Genomic DNA, 23,672 nt, shown 5'->3' with positions numbered 1-23,672 from the left:
ATCTAAAAATGTGAAACATTTATTTTGAACCAATTAATACTTTATTTCAAATACTGGATATTTCAGTCATTAAATATTTGATGATTTTTTTAACGTCATTGCATTATTTCATATTTCATTTTGGGACTCGTGAGATCATCGATTAGTACAGTTCAGGTGTTTTTAGAGCACAGTACATGTATTTTAACTCATAGGGAACTGAGGCTATTTTGGGTTCCTTCAGTGCCTATTTGTGTGTAGGACCGGAATACCGGAAGTGGGCTGTCATTCTAGCTTGTGTCCTTTAGCTAACGAGACAGGCGAGGGTGTATCTTGTGGAAATATGCATTGGGGAATGCTTGATGTGTGAATTTTCAATGCATCTGTGTCATCTCGCCTGTAGCAACAGCACCATGTTGCGCGTTGGGAGTAAAGTTACGTGGTAAGTTTACATTTACCAATGGACCGGTCTTCATCATAACATTAGACAGTCGTCTACGATGAGGTGAAAAAAGACAAGCAGCACTCGCCTGCCCGACTGTCTCAGAAAACAGCCTTGTTAATTGTTTCTTACTAGATTTCCGAGTACGTATTTATGCATATGTAGTTGTTCAAATGTATGTTAAGACTTACAAAGCAATATGTAAAATATCATGAATTAGACCGTGAGCTGGCCTTTCTCTGTGTATTTTGTCGTTAGCCTCGTCAGACGAACAGCGTGCTTGATAAAGAAAACGAATGATTGCACACTTCAGAAAATAGTCAATGTATATTTTACTTGAGTAAATGACGTGTCAATGCATAACCTTGATCACATTTCACATCATTAACTCGAGTTGTTGTTTACGATCATGCGTTTTGTATTGATGTCTTGGATCGATTTTGTTTTTGTATAGGCACTCAGGACCGGTCAAGGTTTCGATTACAATTTCCCATTAAACCGCATGACAGAGGCTGCCCAAACACGTGTTGTCACGATACCAAAATTATTAGATCATTGATAATATACTTGCTTAAAAGACGCTGAAAGATCCCATGGCAAAAACTTACAGTAATAACAATGGATTCATAGATGACAAAATTTAGAATTTCAAATTATGTGTGTTTTTATTCATTTAAACTAATATTGGGTTGTTGGGAATATTAGGGCAAATTATATTTTCCCCTTTTGGTAAAATAAAATTAAAAGAAATTGACAGCAGACAGATAATTCTCTCACAGCTGCTGAGATTAGTAGCTTTGTTTGAAGTATAGAAGGAAAGCGTCACTGAATTAAGATTTTTATCCCAAAATGTAAATGTTTGAAAAGCAGCCTGCACTTTTTCTTCTGATTTTGGAAAGTTCAAAATTGCCCAATTTGAAAGGTGAAATATGTAGTCATTTGCGCGAGGTTTACGCAATACAATACAGCATTATTTAAATAGAGCTTTAGTGCATTTGTAGTGCAATAGTGAGAAGTTTAATAGGCCTGACAGACTTAGTTAATCCAAACCTGATACTGCATATGTTTACGGTGGCTTTGAATCAAGCCCATTTGTTCTGTTTTGTTAGCATGGCATGTAGGAGTCTGGTCCCCACCAGGACAGGGGTGAGATTTTGCATACCACTTCAGAAGCTACACCCTCTGTACCGTGCCATCCACCACCGTTACTATGGAAACACCAACTCTCAGCGTCCACCTCATCGCACAGCGGCCCGCTATTTCACCTCCATGTCACGGTTGCCCATGCGGCCACCAAAGCCGCCACCGGGATCTGGAGGGCGTAGCTACCAACAGAAGCGCAACTTCTGGGTGGCCCGACTTGCTGCGAGGCTTTTGAAGCTGCGATACATTCTGCTTGGCAGTGCAGTGGGAGGAGGATACACGGCGAAGAAGGTACGCATTTGGTCTGTATATCTGTATCTATATGGTATCCACCTCTTATCTCTACTTCTCATCCAGATCCTGATTGTAATTTAGAGCTGTATTCCCCAACTTTTTTTTCATGCCACGGACCAGTTCAAACAAGTACGGTACATGCCCCTTTGTGGATCGGCAAACATTGACGGTGGGGATGGGAGGGGCAGTGGCGGCTTGGGGGGGTTGTCTGTAGGGTACAAGGGCATTTAAATGTAGTCCAATCCAATCCAATCTATGCTGATTTATATAGCGCTTCCACAACAGCGGCAGCTGTAACAAAGCGCTTTCTACTTGCAATCCACAGGAGATAACGAACAGCTGGACTGTGATTGGCTGCTGTCACACATATTTGCACCGAATCTGATTGAATAAATACCTTCACAGCTTGTCACCATAATATCACCATTCCCAATCATATAGTATCCCAGCCCACAGCCTGTTTTAGCGTGTCATATGGAAGGTAGTCGACGGGGTGGGACGAAAGTAGGGGGTTTACGTTAAAAAAAAAATACAGCATACAGTATATATTAGAGCTGTCAGTTTAGCGCATTTTTATTGGCATTAACTTAAATGAATTTGAACGGGATTAACGCGGCACACGTCACAGCGGAGGTTACGTTGCTCTATAAATAAACCAGAAACAAAACATCAAGGGTGCTGCATAGGTCCACGCAAGTTTGTTTTGCCAGCCACGGCAGCGCGAGACACCGAAAACTTAGAGTTTGGAAAGTTTACTTTTAAAAAGTTCCAAAGTTAAATTGATCCACTGGCAAGATCAAAGTCACCTGTATCATACAGGTATACGATGTATGCCACTGATGCAATTGTTACTTGTTTGGAACTATTTTGTGTGGAAGGTTACAGTGTTCTGTGTCCATATAAATAGAGTGGGTGGAGCTTCTCTGTGTTCATCTGACAGTGACGGTGAAGTTCAGTGGTGCAGTGGTAGCGACCTAGCGAAAATAAAACATCTTCAGTGTTGTCATCGAACCAAGTGCAGTCATCCGAAATGATGTCTACACAAAACCGTAGAGAGACTTCCGCGCAAGAACGACCAACAGAATCAACGTAGCCTGACTGCTGTGTTCAAAGCAAACTTGAGAAAAACGAAGTATGCAACCATGGCTTAAATCCACTATATGCTGAGTACTAGTTTACCTTAGATGTGCACTTTATAATGTTATATTGCTCTGTTTTGAGTCCATAAAAAGAGCTGTTAAAGCAGCTGTTGTGTGACAAAATATTTTTTTCATTGTTGTTGATGGACAGTAATATTGTGTGAGAGATTATGTGTGAATAACTGCTACAAGTGAAAAATGTTCATGTAAAATTGAAAATCAAAATTATTTCAGTAAATATTTGCATGTGGCACATAGAAAACTGATTCATGATTCCAAGTTGATGAGAGCATTAAAATGGGGAAAAATAGGACAAAAAATGTAAAAGGAAATTCAGAAACGATAAAAAATGTGTGAGTAATCACGATTATTTTTTTAGTTCATTTGAGTTAATTATGACAGTTGCATTTTTAATTAGATTAAGTATTTTAATCGTTTGACAGCTCTAATATATATATATATATATATATATATATATATATGTATGTATGTTCTGTAATGGAGGCAGTTGGTCATACCTCATGTGACAAGTGAAAATATGGGCAAGTCCAAACAAAAGCTAACGCTGTTCGTTTATGCCAATCTGCCTATCCAAGAAAACTCAATGCAACGTTTTTTTTTTCACCCCCTGCACCCATTTTATATTTCTTGTGAGCAATTTTTCTCTGTTCGCAACCCACTCAGAACTTGTCTACAACCCATGTTGAGTAATCAATGTACTTATTGCCTTACAGAAATCCTCCACCCAGACAAAAAAAAAGACGCTAATCATAAAATCTAACATTATTGTTCTTTGTTTTTATTGTTCTTCTAAGTTTTAGTATGAAGCTTGCTCACCTGTGTCAATATAATTACAGACCTATGACGAGTGGAAGGATATGCTGCCAGATTTTAGTGAATACAACTGGGTCATTCCTGACTTTGTGTGGGAACTCAGTGAACAAATAGATCTGGGTAAGTGTTTCCATTTTTGTTCTCTTAAGCGGTGGCTTCAAGCCTTTTTTGTCTTGTGTACCCCTGAATTCTTTTGTCGTAGCACACCTGTATTATATGAAACCCACAAAGAACCAGACCCCTTTCAATGTGTCCTATTTAAAGAGGCATATTTAACTTTAAATATCATTGCAAAAAATTGTTAACAAGATAATATAATAATAATCCCACCCACTGTAACTCTTTTACTTTCTTTTCATTATTTTTTCTGAGCTTTGAGACAATGGAGCTGACACGTGGCTGTTGTGGTTTTATCATAGCTGTCACAGGCCGCTGTCTCTCAGAAACAAGTTGTCAAACACAAAGACCATTTTATTAACGGTCTTATGAAATGACAGACAATATATACTTGTCATATTGGAAATACATTTTTATACATTGACTGTTTTCCTACCCCTACTGTGGTTGTGAAACACTGCACTTGAGTGAAAGACAAAAGCAAACTCGGACTACAGTGAGACAGTCACTGTAGTGACTAGTTTACAATATGGCAGGCACTGTGCCGAGGCTTGCAGTCACTGTAGTGACTCTCATAATAATTTTGTCATTGATGACAAAATTATGCTTGCATTTTATTGAATTCATTATTGTCAATGTTTTCGTCCTCAGAGAAACTTTCCAAAGCTCTACCGGAGATGGAGGAAATAGCCAAACTGCTGCCTGACTTTGACAAGATAGGAGAGAACTTCACTTTCATCAAAAGTCTCCTGACCTCTGGTGAGTTATGAGAGACTCAAACATGCCTCATCCATCCTCCTAGAATGTCACACAAAACTTGATGGTTGAACACCTTTTGGGGTGGGGTGGTGGGGGGGTAATCACGGCAACAGATGAGGATGTCGTCACTGATTTGCGCCTTGCTTTGACCAGCGGTCATCTTGATGATTTGTACGGATTGCATCAAGGCATTGAGTGATAGTTGTCATTTTTGCAGTCCAAACATACGGATCGAGGGCGGTATTAATTATTTAATTGCAGTGTCTGTGCATTTGTCCCCCGTTGTCACCACATTTGGTTTGTTTCTCCCGGCCTCGACGCTTCTTGTTTTCATCACAGCCACATATCTCGCTCCCAAATACACTGTTGCTTTGTTATTGGTCCACCCCACCAGTGGTTCCGCTTGGAAAATATCAGCGGGCTCGGAACAAGATGGATTCTCGAGGTTTTCTGAACTCACAAATACCGTAAGAATTCAGCTTGCAGGCAAGGTTCGTCAACCAGTGCCTCAGAGCAGATTAGGTATGACCACTATATTGAAGTTTACAATATGGCAGGCACTGTGCCGAGGCTTGCAGTCATTAAAATGAAGTATGAAGTCCTCTAAGTTAGAAACACCACAAGGGTGTAATTTGCTATGTGCTGCTTTGCTTTTTGTGGGCTTGATCTGATGGCTGTGGTGGCAAACTGCTCAATGAGCCTAAACAATCTCATTCAAGATGCAGTCGAAGCTTAACCGTCCATCACAACCCTGCTTGGACCGCCTGTTTTGAAACACTTCTGATACTCAATTTGAATGAATATCAAGTTTTATAAAGGGTCGTCGGAGATAGGCACTCAGAAATAACGACAAGACACTTCTGGCTACCAACAATAGGCACTTTATTGGTCCCACACAGAAATGATAACACCCATTTTTCTAACAAAACAACAAGCCATTTCTGAATGTATTCTCCAGTGATCCTGCCGACAACGCCAAAAATGTTTTGAAACACTTCTGATACTCAATTTGAATGAATATCAAGTTTTGTAAAGGATCGTCGGAGATAGGCACTCAGAAATAACGACAAGACACTTCTGGCTACCAACAATAGGCACTTTATTGGTCCCACACAGAAATGATAACACAGTTCAAACAAGTTGTATGGAGCTAAAGAACTCTTACCGTATGCCATTAGGGTGGAGAGCCAACACCCTCAGCAGAGTGAGCTTCAATACGAGCTGGGCGTTCGTACGCTAACCCACAGTGGACTCTGCTGAGGAGCATCGCTCCCCTCCTTTTATCCTCTAAAGTGTGTGCATTGGGAGGGGTGAGTGGCCATTCTCATCCCTCCCTACGCCACACTGTTTGTTGTGTAATCAAGTGGCATTGATCACAATCAAGTTTTGACAATTCAAGCAAAGCAGACTATGAAGTCGTCAAAGCAGGCTAAATAGTTTATCTCTGAAGTCGTCAAAGCAGGCTCCAGAGTCCATCTCTGAAGTTGCAAGTCACCAAGTCATGCAATCATCCCAAAGCAGTTTTTCACTGAGAAGATATACATTGATTAAAGAAAACATAACAAAATATCTTAATATACCACCGCCACAATTTGTTCCGATTTCAAAACCTGTTTACCCCATTGGAAGTAATGAAATGAATCTGTTCCTGGGCCAAATTGGCCAAGTGTAGAGTCAATGTTTTACAGAATACTTTAACATTGCTTTTGCACATCCATGATAATGAAAGTGTGATTCTTTTGACAGTTGGGGGCTTGCTTCAAATCATGTTAACATGGATCTTTGTCTTCCATATGAGACTTGTGAATGTGAGAGAAATCCACAAACAAGATAGAGCACACTTTAAATGTGAAACTACCTCAAGCAAGCAGATGCAGTGTGTAGTCAGCTTGTTGGGGACATGCGTCCGCACCGACGATATTTACACCTTGAAGTATGCTTTGTACTTTTCAAGCCATTAATATACATTTACAGTCATCAGAATACAATATTTAGGACCGAATGCACGTTTTGATTCAAGTAAATTATGCCACTTAATTGCTCAAGCATGTTTTGTTTTGCACATCATTTCAGTGTGGCCCTGCATTGACCATCATCCCTCTGCTTCTGTCTTTTCATCATTATTTTCTGATGTTTCTCCTGCTCCCCTGCCCCTCTGTCCTCCTCCACATTATTCGCAGGTGTGAGTTTGGGTAGTGAAGTCAAAGGAGCTTCTGGTCTGCTTCTGTTAGGTGTGTACACCAAAACTCAAAAGTGCTACCCGCTTCCCTATTTTCTTTATGCTGCTTTTTTCCCCTTTAACCAGCATTTTGTGTGGTTTTGCCTACTTGGGAAGTCATTGCCATGCTTAAATCTTGGCCTCCATTTAACTGCTATCAACAGTCAATACAGGTCCTTAATTTAATGTGCAGTGGTTTTCTCAATGCGCCAAGTATAACTCTTATGTTCAAAGTCTCAAGCATTCCTACTTGACTTGAAATTCAATTCCCAATTCCCATTGAACATGTATAGCTTCTCTTTATTTAGTTAAACATGTCTTCAATGTAAACACATTTTCCCCTTATTTTTTTTCCTTTTCCATATTTTTTTAACCTTTGCAAACTAGTGTATTTATGCCTCCTTTGACTTCCACCCTCTCTATTTCCGATCTTTAAGATGTGTTTTTAATTGCACAATCTCATTCCGCTTTTAGTTAATGCTCAAATGTTTGCAAATTTTGCATACTTTACTGAGGTGAAACACCTTTGCATTGAGTCATAAAAACACAAAAAAATCTGGCATAATTTTCTCTTGGTCAGTGCATGTGACTTGTATTCATTTACTATCAACATTGCTTCAGTCACCCCCCCCCATCCCCTCCCCACAAAAATAGCCGCACATTTCTGTTGCCACCTACATAAATTGTTTGTATTTGATCATATGCTTTATATAATTGTGAAAATAACTTGCTGAACGGAATGACAAAAATGATTTGATTAATGTTGCATTTATAGTTTGACAACCGTGAACTACAACCTCACTAAACGTACAATGTTGTTAAACGATTGCCTCACAGCCAGTGTGCAGAATCATATAATGGGATGCTTTTATTGGAACTCATCAGATGCAAATTACCACACTATGTATCCATTTGAAATATTTAAGATGTTTAACCTTTCATAATCTATATATTGGATATACTGTATTGGATATATCATTGCAAGATTTTCCACACATTTGACAATTGGCAAAGGACATCATCACCTATGTATTACCAGAAAATATTTCGAAGACATAACGAATGCCGTTTCTCTGTCAGAAACTTCGGGAGAACCGCCATTAAAAGCGAGAGATGCTTCTACAGCAGCCTCACAAGATGACAAGCACTACAAAAAGGTAAGTTCACCCCCCAGCTTCACATATCTGCCTCCTACTTGGCTCTTCTTGCTCACCAAATCCCCAAGATGGGTGGTGGAAAAATCTTCAATCACAATCATATTTTGTTTTGGCTGTGAACATGGATGACATTTAGCAGCCATTATTATAGATGCAAAGTTATCATGCTCACACTTGTTTTCTGCCCGTTGTGGAGAAATTAACACATACCATTTTTTTGCTTCTTTCCAAATGTCCAGATTTTTAAAAACCTGAGACCTCACACACTTGTGGACATTACCAAGTCTGTGCTAAATGTCCCTATAGGGACATATTCTCCTACGAACTAAAGTCAGAAAAGCCGTACAGCTGTGCGATTTTCTACCTGCGCAGATTCTCCCAATGACTGCCATTCATGCACTCATGGAAGTTTATTAACTACAGGTGGAACACCCCTGCACGTGTGGGCGTTTGTTCCCTGTCTCGCCCAGTACACATTGTCGGGAAGTCTTAAGACTGCTTCGTCTTGCACATACCAAAGGTTTTTGTAAGTCTATTGCCACCTGAGAGTGAAACATCATTTCACATATTTTGCGTCTCCGTTCTGATGGGTGACAGTTACACCCCGGAACTGACTGTGTGGGGCACAACTGGCCAATGTACCCCGATATTAATTGGTGAGCAAATAATTCGGCATCAGTGACTTTTTTTTCACCTGCGAGGAGCACTTCCACCTGCTGATGGCATTTGAAAGTGCCATGAGTTTGATTTCATTTCCGTTCCATACAGTTGTTTTATTCGTCAAATGATAGTACAGTATATCATTTTTTTACACGACTACTTGGGGTGATTTAATTTCACAATATGAAATCATCCAGAAGTTTGAATATTACAGCAGCACTAGCTCTCAATTTCTGAGTGCACCAGCAAAACGTTTTCAGGGTAGAGGTGACATTGGGATAAGGCATGCAACAGAAAGACTCATGTTGTTGACATTCCCAAAAATACAATTAATTAAAACAAGGCAACGTACCTTGTGTATACCTGGAGTACTAAATACTGTTTGCCGGATTTTGTTGACATTTTCAGGGAGAAATGTTCATTTTGTTTGGGAGCAGTACCTTTCATTTATGTCATGTTTATTGATAGTTTAGTTGATGCATATGAATCACTAAGGGAATGTTTTCAATGTAAATTAAATGAAAATAAACAATCAAAGAAGTGATCTCCAGTATTTTGACAGGTTTAGAAAGATTGGCAATTTAAAAGATGTCAATGGATGGGGAAGACTGGTGCTGAGTTTGTAAGCGTATCAATTCAATATGAACACACATGATAAAATGTTGGTTCTTCGGTTTAACATATAAGGTTTCAAACGGCGTGAAATGAACTAGTTTGTGCAGCATTGGAAGAACACATTGTCACCCTACACATAAAAAAGACGAGCTCAGTCACCACTATATTGACTGTTTTTCCATATTGTTTTATATGTATGACCTGGAAGTGTTGTTTGTTTGATTTTTTTTATACAAATATACCAGTATGCCATTTACCGTATTTTGATTTTATTACTGTGTTAGTGTCAGTTCGTGACTGCATATCAACTTGTGTACATATTCTTGTTACTTCGCTGCTGGTTTGACAGAACCCCGTTGCAAACTGAGGACCGTACGTAATTGTACTCACTGTGTGGCAGTATTTTATATACACTACTGAGGTGTGCCTTCATGTGTCAGGTCATCTTTGCTTCATCCCAGCTTCTTTGTCCCTTCTTACCCCCTCCCGCCCCCTTTGTTTTATGTATTTGTAGGAATGGTTGTAAAATGTTGCGATTCTCCCCCTAATGCCCCCCCCCCACCCCATATGCAATAATTTGCATAAAATGGCACGCAACTCGAATCAATATACAATACATGGATCAAGTTCTTTTAGGAGGACTTAATCAATATTTGAGGTCACTTATTGTCAGCGAGAGGCCTTTGCGCGATCATTCACTTTATAGCAATATATATACCTTTGACTATAACCTCTGTCAAGTATCCCGAATCGTCCTTGCTTTGTGCACTGGGGCACAGTCTCACATAGTCGGAAGTATGTCAGTGTCCACAAGGTCGAATTAAGCCATTGAAGGGGTGTTCCCCAAGACGTTTGTCCATGTTGTGACGATAGATTAATACATTATTTACTTATTTACAATGTCAGATGTTGCACGGATAGGTTGTGATGAGGGTGGAGTGACCTAAATTTCATGAGCTGCTGTTCTCGTATCACTACCACCATGCATACTTCAGTGTTGAGAGATGTCATTTATTGGGGGTGGGAGGGGGGTCTATTGAAATGTGGTTTGAATCTGGAGCAGTGAAAAACCTTTGATAGTGTTGCAGCTCATCTATTGTGATGAGCATTGAAGACTATAGAGGAGAAAATAATGATGCCACTTGCTGAGAGGTGGTGATTGTGGTCCTGGTATTAATCACCTCTCCTGCCTTCAGTTTCGCAAAGTTTGGCCTCAGACTTTGTGTTTCACTGATGATGGTGGCAAGATTCCCAAAGCTGAATCCTTGACTGAATAATGATGCATAAGCAAGAATAGCAGCAGCACCAGCACCAATGAATGGTGCGCTATGTGTCAGCCCTATGTGCAATATAGCAATGGCCTCATGGGCTGGTTGCTGTTTGTGCTGCTCCTCCCTGTCTCTCACTATGACGTACCCCAGCAGGGTCTGCTCGGCGAGCTCATTCTTATTCAGCAGCAGATCCAACGGCATGAGGAGGAGGTCCGGCGGGCAGCTGCTGCCAATTATGCGCGTCCCCCACCGCCAGAGCCTGCTCCCACTCCGCCTCCGAACCCCAGCCCCCCTCATCACACACGCAAGGTGAAGGTCCCACCATGCCCAGAGCCACCCTAATCCCCGCAAAAAACACGTAAAAGGTTCACAGCTAGTTCAATCTTGTACCGATGGTGGACTACATTCTTCGATGGAAAGCATTATCGTGGGATGAGATTTACACTACATGGTTCAAGTAACACAATTCGAAAACATTTTTTCTTCTTCCCTCAAGTGGCACAATTGATATGAGTCAAGGCAGTATGAAGAAAAAATGGAATATCTTCAGCTCAAAATCACGAGGCCTTTACCCAAATGTGGATGAAAATTTAAAAAGATGAGTACCGGATAGCTGCCAAAGGCACGGCTTGACATTGCAATATAGGCACCCTTGTGTCTTTCCAAAACACTAATAAACAATTACAAAAATACACATACTGTAAAATGTAATTAAATATGGCCTAAATGTGTTTCATTAGAGGTGGATCAATTGGTAAATAAGGAACATCATCACTGAGGGTGACTTGTGCAAATATTGTGAAGGTTACCCTCGTTTATAAATCAGATTAAAAAAGTTGTATTATTAATTATAAAAATTATATATAATGTTTTCCCCCTATTTTTCCCCTCCCCCATATGTTCACTATTTTGACTTTGACTTTGGACTGATGTACAACTTTCGTTGTTCATCAGTCAAAGTCCAGACAAAAGTCCAGTTTCCATTGTTTTTCCCCCCAAAAAGCTCCAAAGTCCCACCTATGTATTGTCAGGCTACAATATGCTGTGCTTGTTGGCAAGCCACATATGGACCTTCATTGTCTGGTCCCAGATGCCACTCATCCTCAACAATTGCGCTCCTTTTTCTGGATGGGAGCATGTGGTAAAGAATGGAAAACCTCTGCATGGTGTGTGCTATACCTTTTGAAACATCTGTGGTGCAGTCAAGGAGTGTGCAAGATTATCACTTCTAAATGTAATTGTTTCATATTTTTTAACATTCCAACAATCTACCGCTGCTTGTGCATTTCATCAAGACTTAACAGACTTTTGACGCTTGTCTTCACACTTTTCCTGCCAAATCCCATTTACTTCTGTGAGCTGTCTCCCGTCTGTTGTTGATGATTCTTGAAAACAAATCTGCTGCACATGTACAAGATATGTACCTGAATGGGATTTGAATGAATAATTTCTCTTAAAATTGCCTGTGAAAGTTTTTGTGATCTGTGTATCAATTTAAGAGCTGATGTCATTTGGTGTGAACTCTTGTTTTGCATCACCTCAGTTGAAAGGAACAAAAAGCTAGCAGAATAAGGACTGTGTACCTGATATTTTTTTCCCCCACTTTCGCTTTATCCTTCCATCATACACTTAAATTATTCTTATCACGAATCGATCTCGATTTGCATGTAACAAGGGGTTGTGTGGGGAATGGTCAAATTTCATGCTTGAGCAGGAGACCCAAAGTCTTTCAACAAAGAAGCATCAATTTATTTTGTCATTTTTCCTTGTTTTTTTCCCTCTTCTTCTTTGATTATTAGTCCTCGGATAAAGAAAAGATAGATCAGCTCCAAGAGGACCTGCTTCGTACCCAGGTAGACTCACACTTAAACATGGACTACTCTGTCAGAGACCTGGCTGACCGGCAGTTTCCTGTCATCTGTTCATAGCTTAAGTATCAACGCATGTTGGAAAGACTGGAGAAAGAGAACAAGGAGTTGAGGAAAGTGGTTCTGCAAAAAGATGATAAAGGGATTCACCAAAGGAAAGTAAAGGTTGGTTGCACTAAAAACACAACAGTTTCAAACCCAGCTAATTCAAACAAGTATTTCCCATCTTTTCCAAAACCTAAGAATGGACAATTGGTATGACACCAAAAATGACAGGAAGTTCAATGTGTGTCTCTTGTTGTTTTTGTAGAAATCCCTTATTGATCTGTATTCTGAAGTTTTGGACATTCTGTCCGACTATGATGCCAACTACAACACACACGACCATTTACCCAGGGTAAGATGCACGCATTTGCTAAAACTCATTACTGATTGAGTGATGACAAGATAGTCAGTTGTCATAGTTTCTTTTGAATTCAAAGTTGTGACTCATAGCTTGAAAATCAGAAAAATATTTGTGTGCAATTAGAAAAACATGGAAACCTGACCACATTCTATTTTCTGTTTCTTGCATTTGTAATTTATTATAGATTTATTTTGTAATATTTCAAAATCAGTCCTAGCTTTCTGTAGTATCCAAACCAGGGGTGGATCCTTTTTCCTAACCTTTCTTCTCCCACCGTTATCTTCTATGAAGGTGGTTGTAGTGGGTGACCAGAGTGCTGGCAAGACAAGCGTCCTGGAAATGATTGCACAGGCCAGGATTTTTCCCAGAGGCTCTGGAGAGATGATGACACGTTCTCCTGTTAAGGTACATGTCACCAGAGTGAATGTGGTTTGTTGTGGGTTTTTTTTTTAAATAAATGGACAAAAGGACATATATATCCTAGAGAATTATGAATGACATCAGCACATGTATTTGAAAATACATTGATAGAATCTGTGCATAGGAGAATGTTCAGGCAACAAAGTGTGCATGTTCATAGTTTTGATTTCACAGTACGTGTTCTTTCTGCAGGTGACACTCAGTGAAGGGCCCCACCACGTGGCTTTGTTCAAGGACAGTGGCCGTGAGTTTGACCTGACAAAGGAGGAAGATGTAAGATACAAAATGTCCTTTTCTGTCCATCTCTAGCATATGTACACAGAAATGTACTTTTTTGTGTTGTACAGCTGGCTGCTCTCAGGCATGAGATTGAGCTGAGGATGAGAAAGAGTGTTAAAGAAGGACAAACTGTCAGCTGCGAGGTTTGTACATTAGTTTGCCATTTGAACTGAAAGCGTAGATTTTTTTTGGGTTTGACATCTAAATGTGTTGGTTAATGGTGAATTTGATTGTGTATTAAATTAACAGACAATATCCTTGAATGTCAAAGGCCCAGGAATCCAGAGAATGGTCCTTGTTGATTTACCAGGTGTCATCAGTGTAAGTAAAGCTCTGCGGGGTTTTTTTTTTTTGGGTTTCTTATTCTCGCATCCGTTTTCTGTATACCACTTATCCTCATTAGGGTCACAGGTGAGCAGAATCCTATCTCAGCTGGCTTTGGGCCAGAGGCAGAGCACAACCTTGAATTTGTCACCAGCCAGTCGCAGGGCTTTTAGACATTCATTCATGCTCAGTCATGCTTTATTTTTGTTAATTTTTTTAATTGCTACTTATTCTTCCACTTAGAGATTTTCAATGTTGTCTGTAGCTCTTTTTAGTACAGTAATTCATAAAACAACTCATGCTTTTTTTTTAAAGTGCAGTCCTTTAAGTGTTTTTTCCCTTATGTTCTTTCCAGACGGTGACGACAGGCATGGCATCAGACACGAAGGAGACCATCTTCAGGATTAGCAAGGCCTACATGCAGAACCCCAATGCAATCATCCTTTGTATTCAGGGTAAGCTGTGATCTTGCATCCCCAATTAAAATGACTATATTGAAGCTAGCAGGTAAAAGTGAGCAGTTTCGAAAATCCTTTTGCTCCTCTATCTCCATCCAGATGGCAGCGTAGATGCAGAGCGAAGCATTGTAACTGATCTGGTTAGTCAGATGGACCCCCACGGGAAAAGGACCATCTTTGTGTTGACCAAAGTGGACTTGGCCGAGAAGAACCTGGCCAGCCCGAGCAGAGTAAAGACTGCTTTTTAGTCGTTACAAATATGTGTGCAGACCATTTGGTTTGGGAAATAGAAGCTATAAATTGCTCCTCCACAAGAGGGCACCCATCCCAAACACAATGTGATGCTCGCTGTAGCGAGGTATAAAAACAAAAATCACTCTCTTTATTATTTCAGATCCAACAGATAGTTGAGGGCAAGCTCTTTCCCATGAAGGCTCTGGGATACTTTGCTGTCGTAACAGGAAAAGGTAATTCCCATTGGGGCACACATTATTTCAATATCAGCTGATTTTGCCAATCTGATATTCTCTTTTGCCTTGATTTTTTTTGAATAAGTGAATATAGTCATGACTGAATTTCTCCTCCTGCCGATCCATGTATAGGAAGCAGTGGTGAGAGCATTGACTCAATTAAGGACTATGAGCAAGACTTCTTCCAGAACTCCAGATTGTTGCGGTAAGCGCAAACAGTGCAGTGATTCTTTGCATTTATACAATGATTAGAAGGTTAAATGCAGTGTCTTATGGCGTTGAGTAGTGCTTCGCTGACAATCAGTTGTCCTATGTCACTAGGGACGGCATGTTGAAGGCCCACCAGGTGACCACAAAGAACTTGAGTTTGGCTGTCTCAGACTGCTTCTGGAAAATGGTGAGAGAGTCTGTGGAGCAGCAAGCTGATGTCTTTAAAGGTAGGATCTCTGTCACTGTGAGTTTGTCATTTCCTTTCTTAAACCAAATACAGTGCTTAACAAATTTTGCTCTTTCAGATGAGATGTTCAGGTTAAAAATCAGCTGTCTACCTGTAAGCTCATAGAAAAGGCGCACTCTTTTGAATTGCAAAAATGTACATATTCTTATGAGAGGAGACAGGTGGTTTGTACACAGGTGAAAAGACCATCACTAAACAGGAGGTCACGGTGGCTTACACTACCATCCTTTCATCCATTCCAAAGAGACTCAATGATTTGGTCTCCAACAAAAACCCAAAAGATATTCCACTTTGACAGTTGAGGTAGCCCCATTATGTTTATACAACACAATGGAAGATTAATGAGGGAGTTTTAACCCAGCAACTTGTTGATGGACAGAGACCTCTTTGCAAGGCCTCTTAATGTCTGTGGTCTTGTATACCAAATGTTAATTAATTCATCGGGATTGAAAGTAGGTTTTACTGATGCACTGATTAACATTAACTCAATGTTCACCTAGGTATTTTTATTCCATTGGCTTTGACAGTGCCAGTAGGACATTCTCATAACAGCCCCCCCATATTTCCCTTTGCAGCTCACTTGAGTGGCTGTATTTTTCCTATCCTGTCACTTTTCCTATGTTAGGTCTGCCCTCCTGTGGCAATTAGTTGTGACAATCACAGGCTAAGAAAACCAGAGATTTATGGCTGTGCTCCTGCAGTTCCCATAGGCCTGTTTTATGCTGTATCGATCCACAGCTCATCAAATCACACTTAGAGTCTCCATCCCTGTTCAGAGCCACTGTGGCACCACAACCCAGTAATTAGCTTAATATCCAATTTGAATAGGAAGCAAGCACTGGCTTGATATTGGGTGTATGCGTGGCTTTGTATAAAGTTGGAAGTGTTCACATTGATGAGAACTAAACCATTCACGATTGAAAAGAGTGTGTAATGGTCCCAATCCCTCTTTGCCTTCGGGGGTAGTTAAGTGTGAAAGTCATCACCCAATTTTGGTCTATCTGGCACAATGAGCAGCAGTCTAGGAGTTGGGATAACATCATAGCCGTGAAACACACAAGGTCAGGTCCTGTTATGTCTGTGCTGTCCTTGCTTCTTGGATTACAAATCGCTACTTAGTGTAAATTTCAACCTTGATCATCATCCAGTCATGAACATCTGTAAAATTACACCTTCATACATAATTTTGCATTTCCTAAAATGTCATAAGATAATTGTCATGAATTATTTGATCATAATTGAATTACTCTACTTTTTTTTTCCTTGTAGCATCCCGCTTCAACCTGGAGACGGAGTGGAAAAACAACTACCCTCGTTTGAGAGAACTGGACCGGGTAAGAAAAAAAAACCCCAGATTGTACCTCCAATATATTACAACATATTCCTCTGAAATACACCTTGTTAACATGAGTGCAAGTAAAAGAAACAGCCACGTATGAACTGTCTTGTACTAGAAATAACACTTCAATGGATAAACTGAGGGCGGCCCGGTAGTCCAGTGGTTAGCACGTCGGCTTCACAGTGCAGAGGTACCGGGTTCGATTCCAGCTCCGGCCTCCCTGTGTGGAGTTTGCATGTTCTCCCCGGGCCTGCGTGGGTTTTCTCTGGGTGCTCCGGTTTCCTCCCACATTCCAAAAATATGCATGGCAGGCTGATTGAACACTCTAAATTGTCCCTAGGTGTGAGTGTGAGCGTGGATGGTTGTTCGTCTCTGTGTGCCCTGCGATTGGCTGGCAACCGATTCAGGGTGTCCCCCGCCTACTGCCCGGAGACAGCTGGGATAGGCTCCAGCACCCCACGCGACCCTAGTGAGGATCAAGCGGTTAGGAAGATGAATGAATGAATGGATAAACTGAATGGATTTGTTTTCTGATATTGGACATGTCTGTTTGCAGAATGAACTCTATGAAAAGGCCAAGAATGAAATCTTGGATGAAGTCATCAGCTTGAGTCAAGTGACCCCACAGCACTGGTAAGATCATTTAATAATAACCCAATGGATTTAAAAAAAAAAAACATTAGGAATATATGCAAACATTTTATTTGATAAATGAAAATTTTTGAAAAGCTGGCAATTGCCTTGTGATGGTATTGCTACTGGTGCTCTACACAATGTTGGTCCAATTTCTACTTAGGCACTGTATATGAATTTAAAGAACCCCATGTGAATAGAAGGAATACTATGGTGGACTAAATGTGGATGTGCATGAAAGTTAGGCCTGTCACAAACTAATCTCTTAGGAACTGATTAACTGATCACTTATTCCATCGATTACTCGAGTAATGTTGTTGTGCCCAGTATGCTAGCTATCATTTCTTTGGAATCAATATTCTTGATCAATGGTCCATGGACACGAACAGCGGTGGTCCACTTATCCAACATCCACTATTTGAGATGACACTGGGGAGACTTAACCACGAACAGGATCATAACATGGTATTGGAATCTACCGTCAAGTGCGACCATGGCTCTGTTGATAGGGCCTTGTTTTCTCAGCAACACATCATTAAGTAATTCCTCATGGTTCCAAACACCCTTGAATTAGCATCAGCATATCATGACTGTTTTTATAACAATCGAATACCACAAGTCATAGCTGGATGCTGTCACCCTTTATATTGAATCTTTTGAATTGTGCATGTTTCATTTTGTATGGTAACAGGGAAGCCATCCTGCAGAAGAAGCTGTGGGAGCGTGTTTCCACACACGTGATAGAGAACATCTACCTACCTGCTGCACAAACAATGGACTCGGGGACCTTTAACACCACTGTAGACATTAAACTGAAGCAGTGGACTGACAAGCAGCTACCACACAAAGCCCTTGAGGTAAAAACTTGATATATGTCGATCCCTTCATTGAGCTGTGCTTGGATACGGTACAATGCGATTATTTAAAAAAAAATCTATGATTGAGTGGTTTGATATTTGGATTTTAATTTTAACGGTGTAAAAATGTGTTCTGATGGGCTGTCTGTCTGGGGAGGTGACTCAGTCATTCCACCCCCAAAATATATTCACCAAATATTGGGAAAAAATATTGGGAAAAAAAGCAGCTACTACTGTATAGTTGAATCTGTGGGTGCCAAATGTTCTAAGTATGCAATGGTCCAATGTAATGGCAATGGCCAAAAGCAATCCAGTTGTACACTGCAGCGAACAACTAAACAAGATGTTGAATTGATAGCTCTGACTGTGTGCCAATCAAAACTGAACATCATTGTCTTTGGAAACATTTTTATCAGTCTTTTGGGGATTTAATTGCTCCAACAGATTTGAAAAAAATTCGATTTAGATTCGTATCACCTTAAAAAATAGGCATAAAGGATTGAAAAGATGTTGTGCGCTGTAACAATGTAATGTAGGCACTGGGCTGAATGCTTGAATAGAATTCCTTTAATTCCTCTCATGAGACAAATAAAGTATATTTCGGGGGTGTGCATCTCTCCAATAAGACATTTCAACACGTACTGTATGTAGATGCAGGTCAAAGACGGTTTATTTGAAAGTGGAATGATAGGACTCATTTGATTTAGTGGGATTACAATTCGTGTGATACGGTACCGCTCAGTTTTCGAGGGTATGATGCAATGAGTTTGTCATTGTTATTTTAGTTCTTTTCTTCAGCGTCACTCAACATCACTGATCTTGTTTTTAGGTTGCTTGGGAGACACTGCAGGAGGAGTTTGCTCGCTTCATGGCTGAATATAAAGGCAAAGACCAGGATGACATTTTTGACAAGCTGAAGGAGGCCGTGAAGGATGAAAGCATCAAGAGGCACAAGTGGAATGAAAGTGCCATGGACAGCCTGGTAAACATATTGTCAACATATTCTGACTAACTGAATACAAGGTCATTTACATCAGCTGGCCTTTTGTAATGATACATCTTACAATGTTCTTGTTGTGGTGTGTGTCCATCAGAGGGTGATCCAGCACAATGCCCTAGAAGACCGTTCCATCACAGACAAGCCTCAGTGGGATGCAGCAATTCAATTCATGGAACAAACCTTGCTGTCACGGCTCAAAGACAGTATGTGCCGTGCTTCATGCTGGAAGCTTTATTCCATTAGAAATGTGACAAGCGATCGCCTTTGTGGAATTTTAGAAAGAAAAAAAAAGATGGAATGAGCACTTCAAACCCCTTACAAAATGTATTTTGTATTTTGCAGCTGAAACTGTAATCAAAGACATGGTGGGTCCAGACTGGAAGGAGAGGTGGATGAACTGGAAAACCCGAACATCAGATCAGGTAGTGCTTCTGCACTGTTCAGTGGCTCAGTTTTATAGATAGCTTGGTCGATCACAATAATTACCATATCAACGTTTTCTCCTTATCCTAAGCCTTTTCCAGCTAAACTTCAAAGGTGGCTGGATTACTGTATCGACTTTTGGTTAAATAAATAAAATGGCCCCCCTATTTTTTCCCAGACTTTACATGAATTTTAGCGACATAAATGGAAGGGGTTCCAAAGCCTAACGCCACAGTGTCATTTTGGGAACATTTTGGATTCAAGTCAGATAAATGTGGTGTGGCCACTAACATTAGTGGATCGATACGAGACATTTGTATGAAAAAAGTTGCAGCATCACAAACCTCAAACTCTATTTAAAATGCAGCCATCCAATTCAGCTCCTAACAATAAACATGCGTGGGTATGAAGGGCGGTCCATTTCCGGACAGTTTGCAATTACAATGTTTGACAGATAGTGTTACGTTCCTTATAAACGATACTCTTATGGAACATTTGCAGGCATAAAATTCTCAGTTGATGATTATTTGCTAAATTTATCAGGTGGAACATTAAATCACTCGTCTCGATTGTGTCTTCAATTTACTAAAAGGTTGAATTTTTTTCCAAATCATTGTATTCTCTATTCATCCAATGCCCCAAATTGATTGGAATTGGGTTTGTAGTTTCTGAGACAATATATCATCCACCGCATGATCTAAATGCGTCACCTATGTCATTCACTTTGCAGCATATCCGAAATGAAACAAAATCAGAGCTTGAGCGCTTGCTGAAATTGCATGATGAGCACACGGCTTACCTGGCTAATGACGAGGTCACGACAGTCAGGAAGAATCTGGAGGGTCGAGCCGTCGAAGTAGACCCAGTGCTCGTGAGCTCACGATCCCGACGTTTTATTGTAATTCTCTCGTGATGTTCACTGAGTAACAATACCTTGACTTTCACTCTAGATCAAAGACACGTGGCATCAGCTCTATCGACGACACTTTTTGCAAAAAGCTCTGTCCCATTGTAACCTCTGCAAAAGGGGCTTCTACTACTACCAGAGGCACTTTGTTGACTCTGAGGTAAGGAAAAGAAGAAACATTAGAAAGTTGTCATTGTCACTTGAGCTGTATTGTATATTGCATGCTATAATTGTGGTGTTGCAAATGTTCCCAGTTGGAATGCAATGATGTCGTTCTGTTCTGGAGAATTCAGAGGATGCTGGTCATCACAGCCAACACATTACGACAGCAGCTCACCAACACTGAAGGTAAAGACCAGTCCAAAAGCTTTTGGATATTGGGCGTCAATTCTCTTATGGCCAAAGTTTTTACTTGTCAATTAGTCTTGGATTGAAACTGATTGTTGCAAAACGTAGCTGTTAGAGATAATATCAGATGTATTATGGGTGTGTCTTGTACTTGTTGACTTCATTCTTTATTCTTTGTTCTCCTCAGTGCGCCGACTGGAGAAAAATGTTAAAGAGGTGCTAGAGGACTTTGGAGAAGACACAGAGAAGAAATCTCAGCTCATCACTGGCCGCCGAGTCCAGCTTGCCGAGGATCTCAGTAAGACATCATTTTAACTCATTTGTACTTTTTTATTTTTTATTTTTATTTTTTTTTGAAGGGTCTAACATTGCAACAATTCCAGGAGTTGTCCAGGTGGTCATGTTTAAAGAAGACACTATTTTTTATTTAATGTGCAAGATGGTAGAGTTAAAATAACATTAGCCTTTGCCACCAAGATCCTTTATGAGAGTAAGATTGCCTTAAAATCAAGGTCTGTTAAAAAAGAAAAAAAAAAATCTTGAATTGATTTTTTTATCTGCCCTTGTTTTCAAGTATCTTACATTTAGGTTTACAAATGCAATCTTTTCAGAATACTTTCTAATGTATTTTCACTTCCCCTTCTAAGTTACGAATACTGTCATCAGGTGGAATCCCTATCTTCAGTTAGCAGAACAAAACCAAAAAAAAACCATTTGTTGAGCCATTAACACTGCTTCATCAAAGAGAGCAAGCCATTTTAAACTATACATTGGTCAGTAATTTGTCAAAATAATATAGAGGGAATGACCAATTGTATTTTTTTTTTAAGGAAATTGACCACATTTGGACATTGGAGGTTTTGGCCCGATGCTAGTGATCTGCAAAACAGCCTCAGGAGGGCTTGTGGTTGGGGCCTGCAAGAGAATTAATACTTGGGTTTCCACATCAACACTTAACTTAGTGCTTGCCACCAACCAGAACAGTCCAGTTACGATTCAACGTCCCGTGTATTGCCGGGTCGATCAATCTTTCCCGTTCACTTCATTTCACACTGTTGTTTCCTGTCCCTTTGTCCATTGAATTATTTCATTGTAAATCCTCCCAAAATGTCAGTATTATACTGAGTCTGTGTAGCACTTTTCTCGTCAGCCACATCAGAACAAGTTAAGCTCTGAAGCCCGAGCTGGGGTTTTCCCTTGTTTTGATCATCCCCACAGTCGGCAGTCTACTTTCTGTACACCTCCTAAAGTCCTTTTCATCCATGTGGACAGATGTTGGTAATCCTGCTCTGATTGGCCCGGATTGAGTTACGTGGGCCTGTGGTCCCCCACTCGGATCACTCTCAGTCGCACTTGTGGCGGAGCTCAGATCATGTTTCATTCTAGCCCACACCTGCTCCTTTGACTTATCGGCGTGCCCCCACAAAGGCTTCCTTAATACCTCTATGAGGTGTCGTAATCTGCCCCTAATGCCCCGCCACCTTGTCGGAGTGTGTTAACAGAGCATTAAAGGTTGGGAGTTTGAATTTTCTTCCCTCTGGTGAAAAGATGAAAGGGCGTGTTTATGGGATGTCATTTGGCTGTCGGTGTTGCAGTTTGTATGACACAATTGTTTACGCTAACTTTAAACAATGGGGGGCATCCATGCGTGTTCTGTTTGAGCGCTCACCTCACAGCCAAAACAATAATGGAGGAACACGAACACAGCTATAGTCGAAGTGGCATCGGTATTTAGGATGATTCGCCAGCAAATTCAACATCGGCTCTTACTGCGGCTATACTTGTGATGTCGGGTATTCCCCTGCTTTGTCATATGAAGGTTGCCCGTAACTCATTTTTGACTCACAACACACACACAAAAATCATCCAAGCGATGGCTCGTAACTCAAAAGGTTGCATAAGTTGCATCACTTGTATGTCAAGTATCACTGTACAGTACATTCATCTCTTCTTGGGTCAGGTCTTACTACTATTTGGGGGACTGGTCCTGCTTTTGAAATTAGTACAGGTTGTCCTTGGTTTTTGATGGAGTTCTGCTCCTATGACTCCGATGTCACCTGATTTAGTCAAAACACACCCTGTAGGTGTCTGAGGTACCTCACCTATTCCTCGTGGTACAAATTAATGACCTACCCCAGAAAGTAGATTGGTGATTTCTCTCAATATGGAATCCTGATTCTTTGCAGAGAAAGTTCGTGAGATCCAGGAGAAACTTGAAGCCTTCATCGAAGCGCTACACAAGGAGAAATAAAAGACACAGGTAGAGTATTTTGGCATATGTAAAATCACGTTTATTTTGAGATGATTCTCTCATGTCTGTTCTGCCCCTCTGCTTCACAGAACTGTTGAGAATTAAAGGCAATGTTTTTCCCCTCACAGAAAAAAAAATGCACTGATGAATAGAATTTGACCGTCATCGGACTGCTGGATGTCACACACGTCTGCCACAGCCGACTCGTCTGCTTTTATTGCTCACACCGTCGCTCCCTCCTCCTCCTCGGACATTCATGGAAAGATGGACCTTTTCACTTGGGGTGTAATTATCTTGTTCTTTTTTGGGGGAGCTGTCCCGGTCAAGAGTGGGACAGGACTTCTCATCGTGAAATCTGATGGAATACAACAAACCCATGACAACACGGAAGAAGAAGGCTGCATGTTTGTGGCTGTTTGCCCACTTTTGAACATTCATTCTGTTTCGTTGCACTAAAGACCCAAAGTGTTTGTGCTTTCCCTTCAAACTTGGCTTCACATTGGATCTCCATGTATCATAATGGACAGAATCAATTGTGGATCTGGACACATTATTATTTAATGAATCGTTTCTGCTGGACTGAAATTTAAGAAAGCACTTATTA

At 40.5% G+C, this 23,672-nt stretch overlaps 2 protein-coding genes across 7 annotated transcripts in view; one reads left to right on the top strand and one right to left on the bottom strand.

The window, feature by feature from the left end:
• LOC127606352 (uncharacterized) overlaps positions 1–23,672 on the bottom strand; it is a 674,358-nt gene that overhangs the window by 40,437 nt on the left and 610,249 nt on the right. The window lies entirely within an intron of this gene.
• Positions 232–23,077, top strand: opa1 (OPA1 mitochondrial dynamin like GTPase). 6 transcript variants are annotated; one of them, XM_052074490.1, is made up of 30 exons: positions 232–421; positions 1,531–1,855; positions 3,855–3,951; positions 4,600–4,707; positions 6,888–6,938; positions 8,006–8,082; positions 10,782–10,937; positions 12,428–12,481; positions 12,557–12,661; positions 12,807–12,893; positions 13,194–13,307; positions 13,515–13,595; positions 13,670–13,744; positions 13,851–13,922; positions 14,281–14,380; positions 14,483–14,613; positions 14,778–14,850; positions 14,986–15,058; positions 15,175–15,290; positions 16,580–16,644; positions 17,206–17,282; positions 17,974–18,139; positions 18,969–19,121; positions 19,234–19,342; positions 19,482–19,561; positions 20,293–20,433; positions 20,513–20,629; positions 20,724–20,817; positions 21,005–21,115; positions 23,004–23,077. In XM_052074490.1, the coding sequence occupies exons 1-30, from the start codon at positions 342–344 to the stop codon at positions 23,066–23,068; spliced, it is 3,153 nt and encodes a 1,050-aa protein (XP_051930450.1). In that variant the 5' UTR covers positions 232–341; the 3' UTR covers positions 23,069–23,077. The 6 variants fall into 6 exon arrangements, with proteins under 6 accessions (XP_051930450.1, XP_051930449.1, XP_051930453.1 ...); XM_052074489.1 differs by having other exon boundaries at positions 10,779–10,937; XM_052074493.1 differs by lacking the exon at positions 6,888–6,938 and having other exon boundaries at positions 233–421.

The sequence above is a fragment of the Hippocampus zosterae genome, chromosome 8 (genome assembly GCF_025434085.1).
Source record: "Hippocampus zosterae strain Florida chromosome 8, ASM2543408v3, whole genome shotgun sequence".
NCBI classification, from domain to species: Eukaryota; Metazoa; Chordata; class Actinopteri; order Syngnathiformes; family Syngnathidae; genus Hippocampus; species Hippocampus zosterae.
Note: the sequence above shows the minus strand (reverse complement) of the source record. Positions and strands in the feature narration are given on the sequence as shown.